The sequence below is a fragment of the Lepisosteus oculatus genome, chromosome 9 (genome assembly GCF_040954835.1).
Source record: "Lepisosteus oculatus isolate fLepOcu1 chromosome 9, fLepOcu1.hap2, whole genome shotgun sequence".
Classification (NCBI taxonomy): Eukaryota; Metazoa; Chordata; class Actinopteri; order Semionotiformes; family Lepisosteidae; genus Lepisosteus; species Lepisosteus oculatus.
Window position 1 is genome coordinate 30,990,313 of NC_090704.1, and position 19,474 is coordinate 31,009,786.

General features: G+C 49.3%; 1 protein-coding gene across 1 annotated transcript in view; it reads right to left on the reverse strand.

The window, feature by feature from the left end:
* Positions 1-19,474, reverse strand: part of notch2 (notch receptor 2) — a 73,474-nt gene that overhangs the window by 23,826 nt on the left and 30,174 nt on the right. The window contains exons 3-12 of the mRNA XM_069194368.1: positions 13,854-14,119; positions 12,669-13,007; positions 10,940-11,062; positions 9,526-9,759; positions 8,467-8,622; positions 8,193-8,378; positions 7,658-7,771; positions 7,420-7,533; positions 2,069-2,302; positions 702-812 (exon numbers count right to left, since the gene is read on the reverse strand). Of these exons, the coding sequence (XP_069050469.1) occupies positions 702-812; positions 2,069-2,302; positions 7,420-7,533; positions 7,658-7,771; positions 8,193-8,378; positions 8,467-8,622; positions 9,526-9,759; positions 10,940-11,062; positions 12,669-13,007; positions 13,854-14,119 (1,877 nt within the window). The remainder of the gene's footprint in view (positions 1-701; positions 813-2,068; positions 2,303-7,419; positions 7,534-7,657; positions 7,772-8,192; positions 8,379-8,466; positions 8,623-9,525; positions 9,760-10,939; positions 11,063-12,668; positions 13,008-13,853; positions 14,120-19,474) is intronic.

Below are 19,474 nucleotides of genomic sequence, written 5' to 3' on the forward strand. Positions count from 1 at the left end.
AATCAGTCCTGTAAGAAAAGAATTAAGTTCAAGATAAAACAGCTCCGCCGAAAACAAAGATCTCAAGAGGACTGTTATTGTAACAGTTGGCCGATATTGACCTCAACAGATGAGCTTGTGTCCAGAATAAAACCGAATGTGCTTGTTCACCTGCTTTATTCTTGTTCCAGAACTGCTATGTCTGTCCTCTTAGGCTCCTAAAAGAGCTTGCAGGCCAGCCAGAGTGTTGAAATTGATATGGAAGGGCTACGATCACCTGTTAAGATTCTCCATTCTACAGTGTGAAAGGGTGCAAAAGGCTGGGCTTTGCCACACTTTCAGTTTGATCGGGACTGCTTTTTTACCCATTGTGGTCTAATCCTGTCTGATCCTGAACCTCCAGTCCTGCTGCTTTCTACTGCTATGATCCAAGGCGCCAGCAGGGGGCGGCAGTGGAGGCCCATGAGGCCTGCTGTTGGCACAGTCCAAGGCTGGAAGCAGGGCTGTTAAATGCAACTGTCTGGCTGTATTTTAGGGGGTCCTTCAGTAGGAACGTGGAAGGGGAGAAACACTCTTGGGTGACGGGACGGAAAATGTTATTTTATTTGCGAGAAAAAGCCAAATGTATTTACAGATAAAAAATGAAAACCTGCTGAGGGCCCCACAGAGGTACACTGGGGTGAGACAAGTATTGTCTGCTATACCGGAGAGGAGAGACATACCAGTGAAGCCAGGAGCGCAGACGCAGTCGTAGGAGTTGATCCCGTCCTGACACACTCCGAACTGGCAGGGGTTACTCGCGCAGTCGTCAATGTTGATCTCACAGTTGAGCCCTGAGAAAACACCAGAACAGGTTTCCTTTATTTTTTACACAGAACGCAAACTCTCTGGGATTCAGGATCCTCCATGGGACTTGGGAACTGGGAACAGGACGAAAGCCAGGCGCTGCAGCCCAGGTAAAACTACTGCGCCCCTCGAGGCAGTGAAACTCAGAAGCCCCTTCCAACGGGGGTAAATAATTACTTCGGCACCAGTCTCCGACTCCTCTAAGTCACGGGGCGATGTCCCAAAAAGGCCAGATCTTTTCATTTTCTCCAACACTGAATCAACACGTCGCATCACGGCCTTAATGATGAAAAACACCGACAACTCTACAGCTGAATGTCCCCAGGGTTCAACATGGGATTGTACTTAAAAACACAAGCAAATTCTTTTGAATTTATTCACGAAAAAGCGCACTGTTTTGCCAGGCTTAGGTGAAGATGAAGTAGAAAGTTTAGAACTAAATAATAAAAATACTTTTAGTAAAGTTATGCAGCACAACAGAAAATCTACGGGGTGCTAGTTTAAGAGTCACTGAAGGCATTTCGATTTCTTTCTATCTGATCTCTTGTCGCAACACAACTGTCTTTTTTTTTTGCAAAGGTGGCTCTGCTGTCAGCCTTGACACTTCCTGCTTCGAGATCTGTGCTCTCATAAGCTGAGTGAATACCCAGGCCTTCGCCTCAGCGAGCCCTGCACCTGCAGGAAGCGCACAAAAGGCCCCCCTTATCCCTTATCCCCTTTATGCACCCCCAGGCGCCTCATGCTGGAGGTGTACCGGGCACAGACCGTGGGGCAGAGACTCCAGGACAGACCCGGGACAAGCTCGGCTGTCCTGGGAATACCTGGGAATCCCCCAGGAGGAGCTGGAGACAGTTGAAGACTGGTCTATTATGTTAACTCAGCAGGAGCAGGCAATTAGAAATCGAGGACAACGAGGACGAGTTGAATTAATTCGGTGAGGCAACTCCTACAAAAGCAAGAGCTGTCGAGGGCGGGAAGCCGTTCAACAGTAGAGACTTCCACAATTAAGAGAGAAAGAAAGATGAAGGGGCACAACGGGGTAAATGAGACACGCTGCACTGCACAGAAAGGCCACCGGGTGGCAGCATGCGCATACAGAAAAGTGTGGAGAGCCCCCTGGAAGCAGTTCCCAGTTGGCTGGAGCACTTCGTATTTGTATTTTACCACCTCAAAAAAACGACAGGGCGCCGGGAGCGGGGAGGAGGGGGCAGCGCAGCGGCAGAGGACCCCAGGGGCAGCTCACCTTCTGTGCCCTGCAGACAGTTGCATATGTACATGTTGACCCGGTCCACGCAGCGGCCGCTGTTCTGGCAGGGGTTGCTCTGGCACTCGTTGATCTGCTCGCTGCAGATGGGCCCGGTGTAGCCCGGGTTGCACACGCAGGTGTAGGTGGCGATGCCGTCCACGCAGTGGCCGTGGTGGCAGGGGTCGGGCTTGCACTCGTCCACGTTCTGCTCGCACAGCAGTCCAGTGAACCCTGCAGAGAGACCGATGGGGAGGGGGGAGGGTGAGAGAGGGGGCGCGGCTGGGAGGGGGGGAGGACCGGGCCGGCGCTGGGGCAGGTCGGAGCCGGACAGCGGGGCTGAGTGAGCGGGGTCAGCCGGCCAGGGCCACACCTGGAGGAGCGGAGCAGAGCGGGACGCGGCTCTTCCCGCAGTCCCGGGGTTTCTTTCCGCTCAACGCGTCCGGGGAAAACAGCGGCTATGCATCCGCGGACAAGCAGCGGCTAATTGCTGTCCTTGTCACCATCACGCAGCTGCTGTGTCGCACAAGGGACAACAGGCTAAGCCCCTAAGAGGTTTAGCACGCTGGTGGATACGTGAACAGTTCAAAAGATCAGACCACTTGTACAGCTGTCCTTTAGCAGACTGAGAGATCACAGAGATCCGCAGAGCAGAACACAAAGAATGAGCCGAGGAGAGGAGAAACCCACGCTAGGAAGCCCCTCCAGGGCTGTGGAGACTTGTACAGGTGAGCATGAGGACAGATCCCTAACAGACTGAAGCCAGGAGGTCACCCAGGAGGTTGTACACCATCAGTCAAGCCCTAGCCCTACCTGCTGTACTGACAATACACTGTGCCTAGTAATACACAAGCCGAGCAGCAGGCAGCCATTCGAGGGGCCAGCACAGCCTTCTCCTCAGTCCAAAGCAGAACCGCTAACAGCCTCGGGCACTCCCCTGTGGCACAGTTACGTCCCTCTGAATTCCACCCAGCGACCAACGAGGTTCAGGAAAAGAGAACCCAGCCGAGTGCTGAGTGGGTGGCTGTTCCGTGCACCAGCACCTCAACTTTTCTCCTGCTGCGCTTGCCTTTGCTGTGTCTGTGACCAAAGGGCCTGTGTCTGCAAGCATGTGTAAGTACTGTAGTGGGGAGAGGAAACAGAAAAGGGAGAGAAGAGCTGAAGGACAAGTCCGTGTTCTACTGCAGGGGTCTCCGGCCCTGCTCCTGAAGAGCTTCAGTCTAGCAGGCTTAGTGGGTCACCATTAAATCACCAGGTGTCATTAATACGTATAGCATCTAAAAAACACTGTCAACCAGACCGGGCGGGCCAAATGGCCTCTTCTTATGTGTGGATTTGTCCGTCTGCTCTTTGTGAACAGCACAAAACCTCCAACAAAGAGCTCACAGAGAGAAGTCGGACCCCTGCTGTTGTCACAGCCACTTGCGCGTTTCAAATACCCGAAGATCCGAGTTCCAAATATCCGAACGAGGAAGTCTGCAGCCACGGAAAGCCGCTATCTCACGAGTGACTTGTGAAAGGGATTGCGTCTCGCCCGGCTGTTGGTTTGCGGAACAAGTCCGCGACGGACCAGCGCCCCCTCCAGGGAGGATCCTGCCTCACGCCTGCTGCTGGCTGGGATAGGCTACGGCTCCCTGCGCTGGCTGAAGCGGTTGGAAAATGGATGGATCTGAAGTTTGACAGTGATCTATGCTGTGTGTGCACAGTTCCTATGTAAAGTCACACATTACCTCTTAAGGGAATTTCCCCCAAATCGTCAATGTTAATAATCCCTTACACAAGAAACGTGTCACTGCTGTAGATTACTGTAGAGCAGAAAATGTCGGAGTTTAGTCATAAGCTTTGTGAAAAGCTAGGTGTTTTTGGCACCTTAACACTATTTTAAGGCTTCCAGTAAAACACCTGGTCAGCTTGTTTTGCTCTGGGCCAGCAGTTCCAATATTCAGCTCAGCCTTTCAACTCAACCGGTAGTCTGCAGGTATACAGCATCCTTCCAAGGAATCCAGATCATGCTTTTGCAGCGGAACATTGTTTTTAAAAGCCTTTTCCATTCAAATATTTTAAAACGGTCAATATCTTCAAATAGAGGAGTTATTCAAATGTAGTCCTAATCATACACATGCTCTCCTTGTTGTATACAGCTAAAGGTTTCATACATTTTAACATTAAGAATGATTAATAGTTTTGTACCAAAAACAATTGCTGCATTAATCAGTTTTACCTCTGCTGCCTGCAATAGATGCGGCTTGTAATGGCGTTCAAATATTGTTTCCTTGGACTAAGCCTAAGTCTTGCATGAAAAAGTTGTTTCTTGTGCGCATTACCCGCAAATTCAATCCATATAAAAAGAACATACAGCTCAAGTCAAAAGAAACATGCCAAAGTCATCCACATAACAATAATGGAGCTAGATCGACTGCACACTCTTTAAAAACTGAACTGGAGTAAAGATAATCACAGTGTGAATATCCCCCCTGCTGCTGTTATCTTCACCCGTTTTTTCCACGTTTTTGAAAACAGAGCGGATAAAGATATTTCAACTCAATCGCGGGCACAAGATTTTACAAAGGAGGACAAGGACTCAGACTGTAAACAGCCTGAATGGAAAATCTTAATCTTAACTGAAAGTGAGCACACAGCCCTGCTGCCTGGAAGCTCCATCTAAGCAGCAGATAACACAAAGGTCTCTTTTTTACAACGATGAGTGAAAAAAACCTCTCTGTGTTGCCGTTGTGATACCTTCATGGAGCCAAGTACCTGCTTTATCTGCTTTGTTAAGACCTTCGTTTGTGTTTGTTTTTAAAGAGGAGAAATCTCTCACTTGACCTCAGATCTGTGACTATCCAGTTGGGTTCTAGAAATCACTGTACATACAATTTCTGATGCTCCTGTGGAGGAATTCACCCACTATCTACTTCATTGTGCCCACCCAAACCGGAATGGCAAAATTCCCCCTGCGCACCCAAACTGGAATGGCCAATTCTGCTTGAGGCAGCACCACCCGTAAAAGCACAGGGCTCCTCAGGTCCATTAAGAATCAATTTACTACACGTTATGTAGAGTTGCAATAAATGATCCATAAATACACAGGAGTGATCATACTAACTGTAACTTTAAGATGACTGAATATCTCGAGGCCCTTTAATTACGAGTTTGTGATCAATCTCAATTAAAAGCAAACTCACAATTAAAAGGACATCCGTGAAACCTTCGACTGCATAATTAAATCTAAAGCCTGACCCCAAGAACGCCCGCCATAGTATCACCAAAAAGCCAAAAGGACAGAGTCACATTCGCCAGCTGAAACTAAGGCCTGTAATTGTTATGATTTGGAAAACACACCACCAGATTCATTTTGTTACAGTACCCACATCTGTTTTCTTAATTTCCCGCAAATTTAAATAGGACGCACTGTACTTTTCTTATGAAGTACTTCTTTTTTGATCTAAATATGCAATATGATATCCGTTTTGGAATCTTCATTGAGGTTGTGTTGATGTTGGGGTCCCTGTTTACTCTATATGTGCCTTTAAAAAGGAATACAGAAGACCATGAGCAGCGGTTAAGTAGCGTAAACCTGGCTAGGAGACACGCCATGTACTGAGCTTGAGTTAATAACTGTGAGAGGGTGAGCGTTTGCACGCTGAATGGGTGTCTGTGTTCTGTCAATACACTGTGTGTGTGTGGTTCGCACGCGCGCGTGTGTGTGGAAGTGCTGTTGCGTGCGGGTAGTGGCGCCTTTGAATAAATCTGTGCCACAGGGGATACTTGGATTATGTTTGAGAAGCTGATGAACATCAGAATCAGCCACAGTTGTGGAAATAGCTATCCGCTGAAGGGGCAGAGCCATCAGTGGATGCTGTTCCGGGAACACAGCAGCCAATCGGCACAAGGCAGGCATGACAGTGTGACTAACCACCCCCGCCACAGTCACAGCCCCACACAGACCGGGGGGCTGTTACAGGCACCAGGCACTCTGCTCCTCTGTGTTCTCAAGATCTCAGACGGGGAGCTCGACGGCTACATTTCTTCCTCAAGGCTGCATTTCAAAGTCTCTCACATGGGTCTGTGCATGTGTGACTCTTCCTGCCTTGTGTCTCTGTACACCAGCACGCATCATGTGGGACACCTCTGCCCACATTTCTGCACCAGTAACCAGAGACCTTTACTACTACTACTACTAATAATGTATGACCGTGTAGATTCCAAAGCCTTCATAGGATAGAGTCTTCATCTCTTAAGGATTCCATATGCACTCTAATGCATATATTCATCAAGAATATTTAGAAGTTGCGCTCCTCACCTGCCATTCCCACTCCCACTCAGGACCAGGGGTCTGCTGTACTAACAGGATCTCATCCTGGATCGAGGCTACTGTCCTGATCTTAACTTGAGTTTGTTGGATCGGGCTCAGAATCTGACCCTGCTCTCAGGCAGGATCACAGCTTGATCAGCGTGGCTTTAAGAAGCGCTGAACACTGCGGTGCTTCTGACAAATTAGGGTGCTGGCAAAGATTTTGAAGACCATAATTAGGGCAGAAAGGCCCTATCTTTCAGTGTTTCGATATTTATGACAGTGCATGTTTCACTGCACATGTACACAATGACATTAATAATTCTATAACTGGATTATAATGAAGGTGGCACAATGGTGCACTGGTGAGCAATGCCTGTTCTCGCTGTTGAATCCCACTGATCTTGCTCGGAAAGTACCACCCCCACCCCCATGCCTTCGACGTGCCTGATCACTTGTTGTTTTAGACCAGCAGCTAGAGGAATGTGGGGCTGGAATAGGAGCTAGGAGACTCTACCATCTAGCTCTGCCCAGTGTCAGTGATTATGGCACCACCTACACAAAGCAGCCATTGAGAATGGGGAACACAAGCATTCAATTTAAGTACTAAAAATTGAATATAAGCATTCAGAATCATCAAAAGTAATCAAACTGACTAAGTCAACCCAGTGCACTTCATCAGAACAGACCAGGGCACACAAACCAGAGGGCACTGGTAGAAGCTACGTTGAAGCTGAAGCTGAGAACAAGATACACTTCTTTACCCAACATGGTGTTGAAGCCGATACCCTGGCTTCTTACAAGAAATGGCTGGATAAGACTCTCAGGCCACAAGACCACCCAGGTTAGATGGACTGACTTTCCATCTGAAACCTGTCTTGTGTTCTTGGGAAGACACTGTGTCTGTGCTGCCCAATAAGGAGCTATTGGCCCCTGCTTAGTCCACCCTAAGTAATATACACATGCTGAGGTCTCAGTCTTCCTGTGCATACATCTTATTACACGCGTGTGCCAGCACACACAGGCGGTCATGTGCGTGTGATGGTGTGTGTCATACCTTCAGCACAGTTGCATTCGTAGCCATTGGGCCGGTCGATACACTTGGCTCCGTTATGGCAAGGAGTGCTGGCACATTCATCATTGTCCACCTGGCACATCTCCCCACTGAACCCTGAGAGAGAGAGAGAGGGAGAGGAAGTGGGTGAGCAGTCTGTTGTGCTGGGGCGGGAGTCTCGGTAAGTCGGGAGACGGCGGAACAGAGAGAGAGGTGAAGGAAGAAGACGACAGGGGCGGACCTGCCGGGCAGTGGCAGATGAAGTGGTTGATCCGGTCCTGGCAGCGCCCGTTGTTCAGGCAGGGGCTGCTGGCGCACTCGTTAATGTCCGTCTCGCAGTGAAGACCCGTATAGCCTGGGGAGACAGACAGACACAGGGATCTCACAGTGAAAGTTTAAAAAAAAACAACAAACACCAATGAACTGAAAACGACCTATTAGCATTCATGCCGAGAACTAGGAGACCACATGACAAGAGGCTTCTGCAGCTTTTTTTCAAGGTCTATACCACTAAAACCAGGAGAACGTTGTGTCACCTCGGTCCTGCTCCCTCACAGTGGACACGTTACTATAGGATCTCAGTACAACTAGCAATCGAGTTTTCCTGCTTCATAAATGATTAGCCAGTGGCTATAAAAGTCCCTGCATTTAATTATCATTGAGGCTTATTGGCCGCATGGCTTAATCAAGGATGCGCTGGGACAAGGCCTCAAGGTGGAGAGGACACGACGAGCCCGTCCCCCGGACCGCAGGGACCCCCCGCCCTCTGGCCGTACCCGGCATGCAGATGCAGGTGTAGGCCCCGATCTGGTCCAGGCAGGTGGCGTCGTTCTGGCAGGGCGAGGAGTGGCACTCGTTGACGTCGCTCTCGCAGCGCGGGCCCTCGTAGCCGCTGGCGCACTCGCAGGCGAAGGAGCCGTCCGTGTTCACGCAGCGGCCGCCGTGCTCGCAAGGGTTGGGGCCTGGCACGGGGGGGGGAGAGAAAGAGAGAGAGCACAGTCAGCGCGGGCGGCTTCAACAACGGGGGCGGGCGCGAGGGCGCGTCCTCACCGATGGAGCACTCGTCGATGTCTTCGTTGCAGGAGTTGCCCTTATAGCCTGGGGGGCACGTGCAGGCGAACTTGCCGTTCAGGGGGTTGGTGTCGCACACGGAGCCCTGGCGGCAGGGGTTGCTGATGCACGCGTCATCCAGGTGGCACAGCAGACCTGCCGACGCAGCGACAGCAACATGAGTCACCTGACAGCCGGCCCTTACGAGGCGAATCTGAATTTGCTCCTTCGGGGTTCCGAGTAAAACAGTTTCATAATTGCCATTAAAACCTGTTGATGGCCATTTGGAATCCTGTGCCTTTTTGATGACATTTTCTTTTCATTTTTACCACACGTACCTACCTTAAATATAAATTTCACCTTGCATTCAAACAAATCCACATACTGCTTTTAAAGCAGCACAATGTGGTTTTTACAGCTGTTGTGTATTGTCAAGGAGCATAGGTACACTAGTGTAGCACTCCTGCACAATGAAGAAAATGATGAGCCTTAGTTCCACATACTGTACATCCCCTGATGGAAGGACATATACCTTACTTCTCTAGCTTCTGGGTGTTCCTCTGCCCAGATCTCGATCAGATTCTCAAGAAGCACAGGCCAGATGTACCCAAATCCATTCTTGAGAAATCACTATCAAGTACGAGCTAATGGCTCGTTCATTTTGAAAAAATCACTGCATTTAAAACGTGACGTCTTCCGAGACCGGTGTCTACGGTAGTGTATTGCAGGACATCCTGGCAGATTCTTTTCCGCACAGATATGTATGCAGCCTTTGCTTGGGTAATCCCAAGGATATCTTAAAGAAGCGGTTCGAAACATTAGAAAAACATGACATACCCCATTCTGGCACTGAATACGTTTGGTCACATCAGGAACTAGTGAAGTCTGTGAATTGGGTCTTAAAGGCAGGTGTGCCGCTGTCAAATAAACGCTGATGACGCACAACACTACGCTTCACCAGGATATCCGGCCCACGATCCCCCTCAGAAACAGGCAAGCATGGGAGTCGCTACTGGAACCCCGCAAGGGGAAACGGGAAATGGGAAACGAGGCTGGCACCTGTTTTTCCGGGGGGACATTTGCAGTAGAAGGAGGCCACACGGTCGATGCAGGTGGAGCCCGGGGTGCAGGGCGCCGCGGCGCAGTCGTCGATGTTCTCGCTGCAGTCCTGCCCGCTCCAGCCGTTGACGCACACGCAGTTGTACGACCCCGGCACGTTGCTGCACGTGCCCCCGTTCTGGCAGGCGTTGGGCTGCAGCCGGCACTCGTCCACGTCCTCCGTGCAGAACTGGCCTGGGGGAGGAGGGGCAGGGGGACCGTGAGGCGGAGAGGCAGGGGTGAAAAGGCACTAGACTAGGAGAGAGACGAGGAGAAGCGCAGCAAGACCAGCAGGGGCGGAGACGGACGTGTGGGGGAGAGAGAGAACCGACTGCGGAAGGGGGAAGAGAACGAGACTCTGGTTACATTTTGTAAGAGGTGGGGAAGGTATGTGCCCCTGGCCTCCGAGAAAATAGCTCTCGTGAGGGGGTCACAAACAGTCCTGTGGCTCCACCCCAAAAGCCTGAAACTTCAAACCCTTGAAAACAACTGCAGGACGACGCACATTTGCACGTAGTTAACCATTTTCATTAAAGGATCTGCCTTATCAAAACTGGTGGAACTGTTCTGCCCTTAGCTGGTTTAAATAATTGAGTACGTCGTTATATAGATTTAAATGAGCTTTTTATGCTGGTTTGAATAAGGGTTCCTGCTGAAGGCAATGATTTAAAACAGGAGTTTCTTTACCAAAATGATCCCTTCTTTCCCATCCCCCACCTTGTCTGGAGACTTGCGTATGTGCCAGTGATACAGAAAGATTTGGTCAGGCTAGAGGGCACACTGCCAGCACTCCTGAGAGATCCACTGACACAGCACTTTGAATGCAGTCCCAGTCACGTTGTGTATAGCACGCTGTCTGCTTACCACAGCCAACTCTCCCTATCTCCTATTTCTCCTCTGCCTTCTCTGTCCTCAATGCACAACTCTCCTTCATTATCTCTCTTCCCCTCTCTGCTTCTTGTCTCTCTATCCCCAACAGGTACACGAGCAAGCCTGGCTGTCTACCCCCACCAGACACACGTTCACCTGGCTGTCTACCCCTCTACCTCAACCAGACAAACGCTCACCTGGCTGTCTACCCCCACCAGACACATGCTCACCTGGCTGTCTACCCCTCTACCTCCCCAGGCACACGCTCTCTATCCCCACCAGACACATGCTCACCTGGCTGTCTACCCCTCTACCTCCCCAGGCACACGCTCACCTGGCTGTCTACCCCCACCAGACAAACGCTCACCTGGCTGTCTACCCCCACCAGGCATATGCTCACCTGGCTGTCTACCCCTCTACCTCCATCAGGCACAAACTCATCTGGCTGTCTACCTACACAAGGCACACACCCACCTGCCTCTCTACCCTCACCACACACACTTACCTGTCCACTCTGGTGGACACTGGCAGTTGTAGGTGTTGACGCCATCCATGCAAGTGCCTCCATTCTGGCAGTGGTGATTGGGACAGTCATCGATGTTGTTCTCACAATTCGTCCCATTGAAGCCTGAAAACATGGAAACAGAGATAGGGAAAAGGAGAAAGAGGGGGAGACAGACATAAAGAACACAAAAAAGAGAGCAATAGGTGACTATGAAATGCCTGTTCTCAGTCCAACAATAACAGGAGGCTTCAGTGTTGAAAGGGACATTATGATTGTTTTCAAATACAACAGCAGACGTGAGGTAGGTGGAAAGGCATTCTCCTTCCCTGTGTATATGCGTATCACAATGAAAATAAAACTCTTGCTTTCTAAACTCCTAAGTTAGTTTGGTCTGAAGCAGGAGTACTGCTGTGTTCAGGTGTTAAACTATGTCTCCCTCCTGTGTAACCACTGCTCTCAGTCTTATCCCTTCCATCCAGTATCTGCACCTGCACCCATCAACCTCCAGAGACACGCCTTCCTCTATCATTTAATCCCTCTCACAGAATGTCAGGAACTGGAGAACACTGATTTTTGATCAGGGCATAGGTTGTTCCCTCTGTGGAACTGGGAACGAAATTCTGTAAGGGTTACAGGTGGATGAATAGCAAATACAGCCTCCTTTCTCTGAACTAAACATAAGAACAGTTACAAACAAGAGGAGACATCTACTAAACCCCTAACCTGTGTTGTAGTTAGTAGCTAATTCATTCTCATCAAGCTGTTTCTTGAAAAAAGCCAGGGTAAAGGCTTCAACAGCCTGGCTGTGTGGCTTGTTCCAGACACCCTCAAGCTCTTGAAGTTTCACTGGGAGGAAATCCCACAGCCTTAACTCAATCAGTTCTTCACCAGAGCCTGAACTGCAGCCAAACAAACTGACCCAACCAGTCTGGATTCCTCTGCACTGACACACAACAGGCCAGGAAGTGGCTTGGGATTCTGCAACTTCTCTATCGCACAGTCTGTCTGTTTCCCTGACGACGTCTGGTCCCACCACCTCTCTGAGTAGCACGCCTCTCCTTTTTCTCAATCGCCCCTTCCTCCTTTGGCTTTCTGTGCTGTATCTGAAATCGTCCTCACTCTCTCGTTCGCTGCCCTGCTACATCCCTCTCGCCTTTGCCAGCTCCTTTGTGCATTTTTATTTTTCATTCCGCCGACGTCTCTCATCACACAGCCCAACGACAACGTGCAGGAGAAGCTAACGTTTAAAACCTTTTAAGGCAAGCTACATAATGGCTTGTTACGTGGAGCGGTGGCTCTGTGGCTAAAGATCTGCTCCTGTGGCTAGAAGGCTGCCAGTTCGTATCTCGCGGCCGGCGGAGGAATCCTACTCTGTTGGGCCCCTGAGCAAGGCCCTTAACCCCAACTGCTCCTGGGGGTGCTGTATAAATGGCTGACCCTCACTCTGACCCCAAGCTTCTCTCCCTGTCTGTGTGTCTCATGGAGAGCAGGCTGGGGTATGCGTAAAGACAAATTCCTAATGCAAGAAATTGTATATGGCCAATAAAGTATCTTATCTTATAAAATAAGCAATAGACTTCTCTCACTGCCTTGACCCCTCAGCATGGCTTCCAATTCTATCTCCTTCTTCCCTGTTCGGCTGGCTGTGATGGGTCTTGCCAGGGAAAGGCGATCTACACCGCGGGAGCTGACTAACCGACTGACCGATGGGCCGGCGACAGCCCCTCACCTGGAAGGCAGTGGCACTCGTAGGAGCGGTCCGAGGTCTGCCGGCAGGTTCCCCCGTTGAGGCACGGCGAGGGGCTGCAGGGCTGGTACGCGCTCTCGCAGTTGCGGCCGATGTGGCCCGCCTGGCACTGGCAGCGGTACGACCCGAGCGTGTTGAAGCAGGAGCCCTTGTTGCGGCAGGGCATCGAGGTGGCGCACTCGTCGATGTCATTCCGGCAGGTGGCGCCCGCGTAGCCGGGCGGGCAGGCGCAAGAGAAACGAGACCCGGGGAGCGTGGAGCACGCGCCGCCGTTGTCGCAGGGGCTGGAGGCGCAGGAGTCTACCTGCTCGCAGTCCTGACCTGGGGGGTTCGGGGAGAGGGCAGAGAGGTGCAGGCTTGTAACCCGTCGACTCCTGTACCCTGGACTAGTGCTGGGCGATAATTCGATCACGATACTTATCGCGATATAATTTTGCTCGATGTAATTTTAACAAAAGTTCGATAAATGTTCGATATATACGTTTATGCTTTGCGCATGATATGCACATGCGCACAAAATACTGCGCGAGTGTGCGTGCGTGTTGCAGACCGGGCAGCTAACGTGGTGGTGTTGACCCACACGGTGGTGGCTGACAGGATTGTAGTTAGAGTGGAGAAATGAGCGACACTGAAGCAAATGGAGATAAAATGGGTAATTTGGAGATATTTTGGCTTTTTACGATTAGACATAAAACAGAGCAGTTTAAACTTTGCAGTCTGTCTGAGCCATCTTCCATGTGTGTTTTATCACACTGCAGTATTTCATTTTTCTATTAAGATATTTATTTTGTAAATTTTACTCGTGTCTATTTTGACAAAGAAGACTTGAATACTCTCTGCCTCAGATTTGTTTAATGTTTCTGCTGTTTGGCAAGTGTTTGTTGTGTTCTTAAAATAAAGAGTCGTTCGATTTACCAATTAACTTTCCCTCAGGAGAAAAAATTTGCCTTTAAGCTTGAAAGAAATAATGATTTTACATTTATCGTGATAATTATCGATATCGACTGATATCAACATTTTTAGCGTGATAATGTTTTTGGCCATATCGCCCAGCCCTACCCTGGACCATGCATGCTCATGTGCACCGAGAACAGAGACAATCATACACGACGCAAAATGCAACAACGAACTTGGTGCTCAGCTGTGCGGTAGAAACTGATGTCTTACCAGTCCAGCCCACGGGACACAGGCACTGGTATTTGTCCAGTGTCAGCAGGCGGCACTCGCCGTTGTTCTGGCAGGTGTTGTTGGGGTGACATGGTGTCCGGAGGGCCGTTTCGCACTGGCTGCCCGTGTATCCCAGGGGGCAAATGCAGCTGGTCTCCACCAGCACCCCCTTCAGCGTGGCGCTGCAGTTACCCCCGTTCTGACAGGAGTCCTGGCGGCAGGGGTTTCTGTGCTGGCAGTACTCCCCCAGGAAGCCGGAGACACAACTGCGGGTACAGAAACGCACGGGCACGCGTCAGACATCGGGGCGGAGGAAAAGCTTTTCCCTGCCCTCGCTGACAGCGGCCGCCACCCCTAGGGAGGGGTGCACAGCCAGACGGAGAAGTGAACATTGTGTTACCGTGCGTGTTCTGTGTTTCACGGCCTGTCACGTGCACAGGCCCACCACACTGCTAACAGATCCCCCGTTGCAGACAAACGAGCAGGCCCTGAAAGCAAAGGACTGCTATGGACGTGCTGCCTGCAGCTTTTCAAATATGCTAACTTGCACTGCAGACTTGAGGAAGTCATTTTTCAGATGTGTTAAAACTGCTGGCTACAGAAGTGTCAATCTAATAAGTTAACTCGTGAAACTGCACACTGCCTAAGAACAGTGCAATAACATGAGTCGAGTTATCTAAAAGATGTCAACACAATGCGCTGTGGATCTGAAGTAAGCAGGGCAGTGCAAGCACACAGGTACCTCACGCTGCGAAGTGAACGATATTTCATACAGGAATCATATTATACGAAGGAAAGAAGACAAGAAGAAAGAAACATGACACCTCCAGTTTAGAAAGGTCACCTAACGAGCAAAAAACACCACGGAACTTGCCAGGCTGCTCAACATTATCATGTACAAGTGTGACAGGAACTACCGGGAAGCTAATCTCTTTCATTCAGATTGCGAAACTAAACTAACTCTTTGGCATGCATCAAACTACTCAATTATGGACTCCAGCTGTTTACTTGAGCCCAAAACAGGAAAAAAAAACACATTCTCAACACACGCAAGAGCTGGTAACACTTACAAAAGTGTCAACCTTTTGGGGTTTTGCGGGGGGTGATATGTGACATCTCTAGAAACAGCACGAGTAAATGTTTGTTTACGGCAAAGCCTGAGTTTCTATTATTCATTTCAGATATTCTATGCTACAACAACTTCTCATCGAGTACAATTCTCAATTGAATGTACTGACCATTCTAGAAAGATTGATTTGATGACTGATTCATCAGAGAACATCAAAGGCATGTGTCCCGAGTTCCAGAAGCGCTTGCCTACACAAAGAGTTGTGTGGGTATGGAACAAGCTGCCCAGCCTTGTTGCTGAAGCTGATACCTTGGCTGCCTTAGAGCTGTTTCAGGTGCCTGGATCAATTAATGACTGATTATCCATAGGGCTAGGTGGGTCAAAGGGCCTCCTTTTGTTCTTGTTGTCAAGCATTCTAACTTATTTTACGGTCCTAAACGTGGCTGTTAGCCCGCCCGCAGGATTGATGGTTTTTAAATCCAGATCACACTTTCACAGCGGCCCTGGTTGTCACTGTGTCAGCAAAGCACAGCACTGCACTGGCCGCAGCCAGGACAGGACTGGGGTGCAGGCTTTCAGAAGCCGGTCTTCTAATCTCGAAAGACAGACGACACCAAAAATAAACCGAGCTGAAGCCTGCAGGCAGACGGAGCAGTCAGCTGAGGGAGAATCACCTGCATCTCCAGGAAACACTGAGCCGGACAAGCACTAAAATAAACGCCAGGAACTCGAAAAAGACATCTTTACTGTAGCGTATGAAAGCCTTTTATTTGGCAACCAGAATACTGTGCGATTCGAGTATATTGTGTGACTTGAGATTTAAGGGCTGCCTTAGTTCTGGGTCTGGGAGACAACAGCAGATCAGACAACAGACAACAGCAGGAAACGCTGGCTATCTGTTGGCGATCACGTCGGACTTTTTTGGGAACTTTTCGACCGCTGTAAGGTTTTTTGTGTATTGCAAAACTGCATTGAACTTCTCATGGTGGACTATTGTGCAAGAAGGGCAAATAAAGTCCCACAGCCCTGTTTGTTGGACATTACCCTTGCTTCAGCTCTCCCAGCCTGTCTTTTATTAGCCAGTCTAGAGCGCGGGCCGCAGTCTGGAGACCACACGGTCAGGACTGCAGGTGTGGGCGCCGCAGGGGGAGCCTAGGCCGACATCTGACGGGGAAGGGCCTGGAACTCTTGGTGTCAAGAGATCAGAGCTTTTATTGGGTGAAAACCAGCAAGGCCAGAGTTCCCCTCGAACCCCGGCTCACCCTGCATGGCACAGACATCAGGCTGATCTCACTTCCTTCCCTGCCCTTTCACAAACAACAGGAAATGCGACTCTGACGGCAGCCACATGCCCCTGTCTCTGTTGTCTTCTTTAAAGTGAGCCGGGTGACTCAAAAGTACATTTAACAGTCTGACTGGGGAATGGCACGGATGAAACAGAGAGAGAGAGAGAGAGAGAGAGAGGCCTGTGCAAAGCAGAACTGGCTGTGCCCTCGTGCTCCTCTGTGACCTGGCAAGAGCCTAACCACATCCTGTTCATAGTGAATAGCAGAAATGCACTTTGACTTTGAACAGTTCAACACACACTGCCTTGGTCAAGCGGAGCACACACACGGTCTCAATATAGCTCCATTGTGGGCGTCAATACAATGAAACATACACACTGCTTCAGCTTGGTCAACTCGTGCACATTGCTTCAATGCACCTCGATACAGTCACACACCAGTTTAACACCTTTAATCACATACACAATACAGCTCAGCACACACACTACTCCTCAGCACACTCTACCTGTTAATATAGATAGTCACAGACACCTTAATCCTCTTCGGCACACTCTATCTGTTAACCACAGACATGCTGTCTTATTCCTCCTCAGCACACTCTACATGTTAATACAGCTTGTCAAAGACAAGCTTCCTTAGTCCTCCTCAGCACACTTTATCTGTTCACACAGATCATCAAAGACACGCTGCCTTAGCCCTCCTCAGCATATTCTACCTGTAAATACAGCTTATCACAGACATGCTGCCTTAATCCTCCTCAGCACACTGTATATGTTAATATAGCTCACCACAGACATGCTGCCTTAGTCCTCCTCAGCACACTCTACCTGTTAATACAGATCGTCACGGACACGCTGCCTCAGTCCTCCTCAGCACACTACCCGTTAATACAGATCGCCACAGACACGCTGCCTTAATCCTCCTCAGCACACTCTATCTATTAATACAGATCGTCACAGACACGCTGCCTCAGTCCTCCTCAGCACACTGTTAATATAGTTCACCACAGTCATGCTGCCTTAGTCCACCTCAGCACACTTTATCTGTTCACACAGATCATCAAAGACACGCTGCCTTAGTCCTCCTCAGCATATTCTACCTGTAAATACAGCTTGTCACAGACATGCTGCCTTAGTCCTCCTCAGCACACTCTACCTGTTAATACAGATCGCCACAGACACACTGCCTTAATCCTCCTCAGCACACTGTTAATATAGTTCACCACAGACATGCTGCCTCAGTCCACCTCAGCACACTCTACCTGTTAATACAGCTCGTCAAAGACAAGCTTCCTTAGTCCTCCTCAGCACACTTTATGGTTAATACAGATCGTCAAAGACACGCTGCTTTAGTCCTCCTCAGCACACTCTACCTGTAAATACAGCTCGTCACAGACACGCTGCCTTAATCCTCCTCAGCACACTGTATATGTTAATATAGCTCACCAGACACGCTGCCTTAGTCCTCCTCAGCACACTTTACCTGTTAATACAGATCGTCACAGACATGCTGCCTTCGTCCAGCTCAACACAGACACACCACCCTAGTCCAGTTCAGCTCAATCTAACAGTTAAAACAGAACTGCAATCTCAACTTCTCAGACCGCTTATTAAATCTCGGTTACAAAATAAAATAATTAACGCCATCGCAAAATTGGACAAATTCTGAATTGAGCACAAAATCATGAACTTTGTGAAAGTACTGTAGAGTCGCCATATTGTTGCCAACTCCTGGTCTCATCACGGGCGAGAGAGAGAGTTCACGTGAATTGGAACGTGAAGTGTCCCTTCCTGCCAACTCGTCATCGAAATGACTAATGTAATGTGATGTACGAGCAAATAAGTACAGGTTTAGCAGCAGACATTTTACTGCAGAAATGTTCCAACGTGAACTTTATGCAGAGTTATCTAGCAAGTTGGCAAAACTGTCTCAAAGACGACAGCAATATTCCTACTGGATTAAAAATCAATGTATTCACAAGTGTGCTGGCTTACACATCTAATAGGGCTGCTTCACATCACCGGACGTTTTGTTGCTTCGTTCTGATTCAAAGAACCTGGCGCTGCCCATTCTGGAAATTGAATCTATTTTGTGATGTAAATTGGAGGTTTAAGACGTTACTGTGTGCATTTTACTCTCATTGCGGTTTGACATTCACTCATCAATGCCGATTCTTTCTAACCCCGAAGTACAAAAATAGCATTGCAGCTCCCCTTTAGTACAGCTCTCCACTGACATGCTGGCTTAGTCCAGCTCCACACAGACACACTGCCTAATTCCAGCTCAGCTCACTCTAACTGTTAATACAGCTCTCCACAGACTCACTGCCCCAGTCCAGCTCAGATGACTCTGTTATGCAGCTCATCACAGACACTCTGCCTTAGTCCAGCTCCACTCAGACATGCTGCCTCAGCACACTCTACCTGTTAATACAGATCGTCACAGACATGCTGCCTTAGTCCTCCTCAGCACACTCTACCTGTAAATACAGCTTGTCACAGACATGCTGCCTTAGTCCTCCTCAGGAGATTCTACCTGTTAATACAGATCGTCACAGACATGCTGCCTTAGTCCTCCTCAGCACACTCTACCTGTTAATACAGATCGCCATAGACAAGCTGCCTTAATCCTCCTCAGCACACTCTACCTGTTAATACAGATCGCCATAGACAAGCTGCCTTAATCCTCCTCAGCACACTCTACCTGTTAATACAGATCGTCACAGACAAGCTGCCTTAATCCTCCTCAGCACACTCTACCTGTTAATACAGATCGTCACAGACAAGCTGCCTTAATCCTCCTCAGCACACTCTACCTGTTAATACAGATCGTCACAGACATGCTCCCTTAGTCCTCCTCAGGAGATTCTACCTGTTAATACAGATCGTCACAGACACGCTGCCTTAGTCCTCCTCAGCACACAGACACTACTCTTGTCCAGCTTGACACACTTATACATCTTGACGCACACTGCTTCACTGCACCACTCAACATACACTAACTTAAAACAGATTAACACACACTGCGCTTTAATCCAGGTCAACAATTACACACACACTGCCCCCACATGTCTCCACACATGTACACCACCTCAACACATCTTCACACAAAAATGGTCAGGTTACCCTTAGCATCCTAGAAGAACTCTTCAGTTTACCCTTTATACTCAGATTCTTTTCCCATTCCAGGGCAGTAAGGCACTGTTTCCATCTCTTCCGGCATTTCAGTGAAAGTGAAAAGTCTCTCACCTTTCTACAGAACCGGAA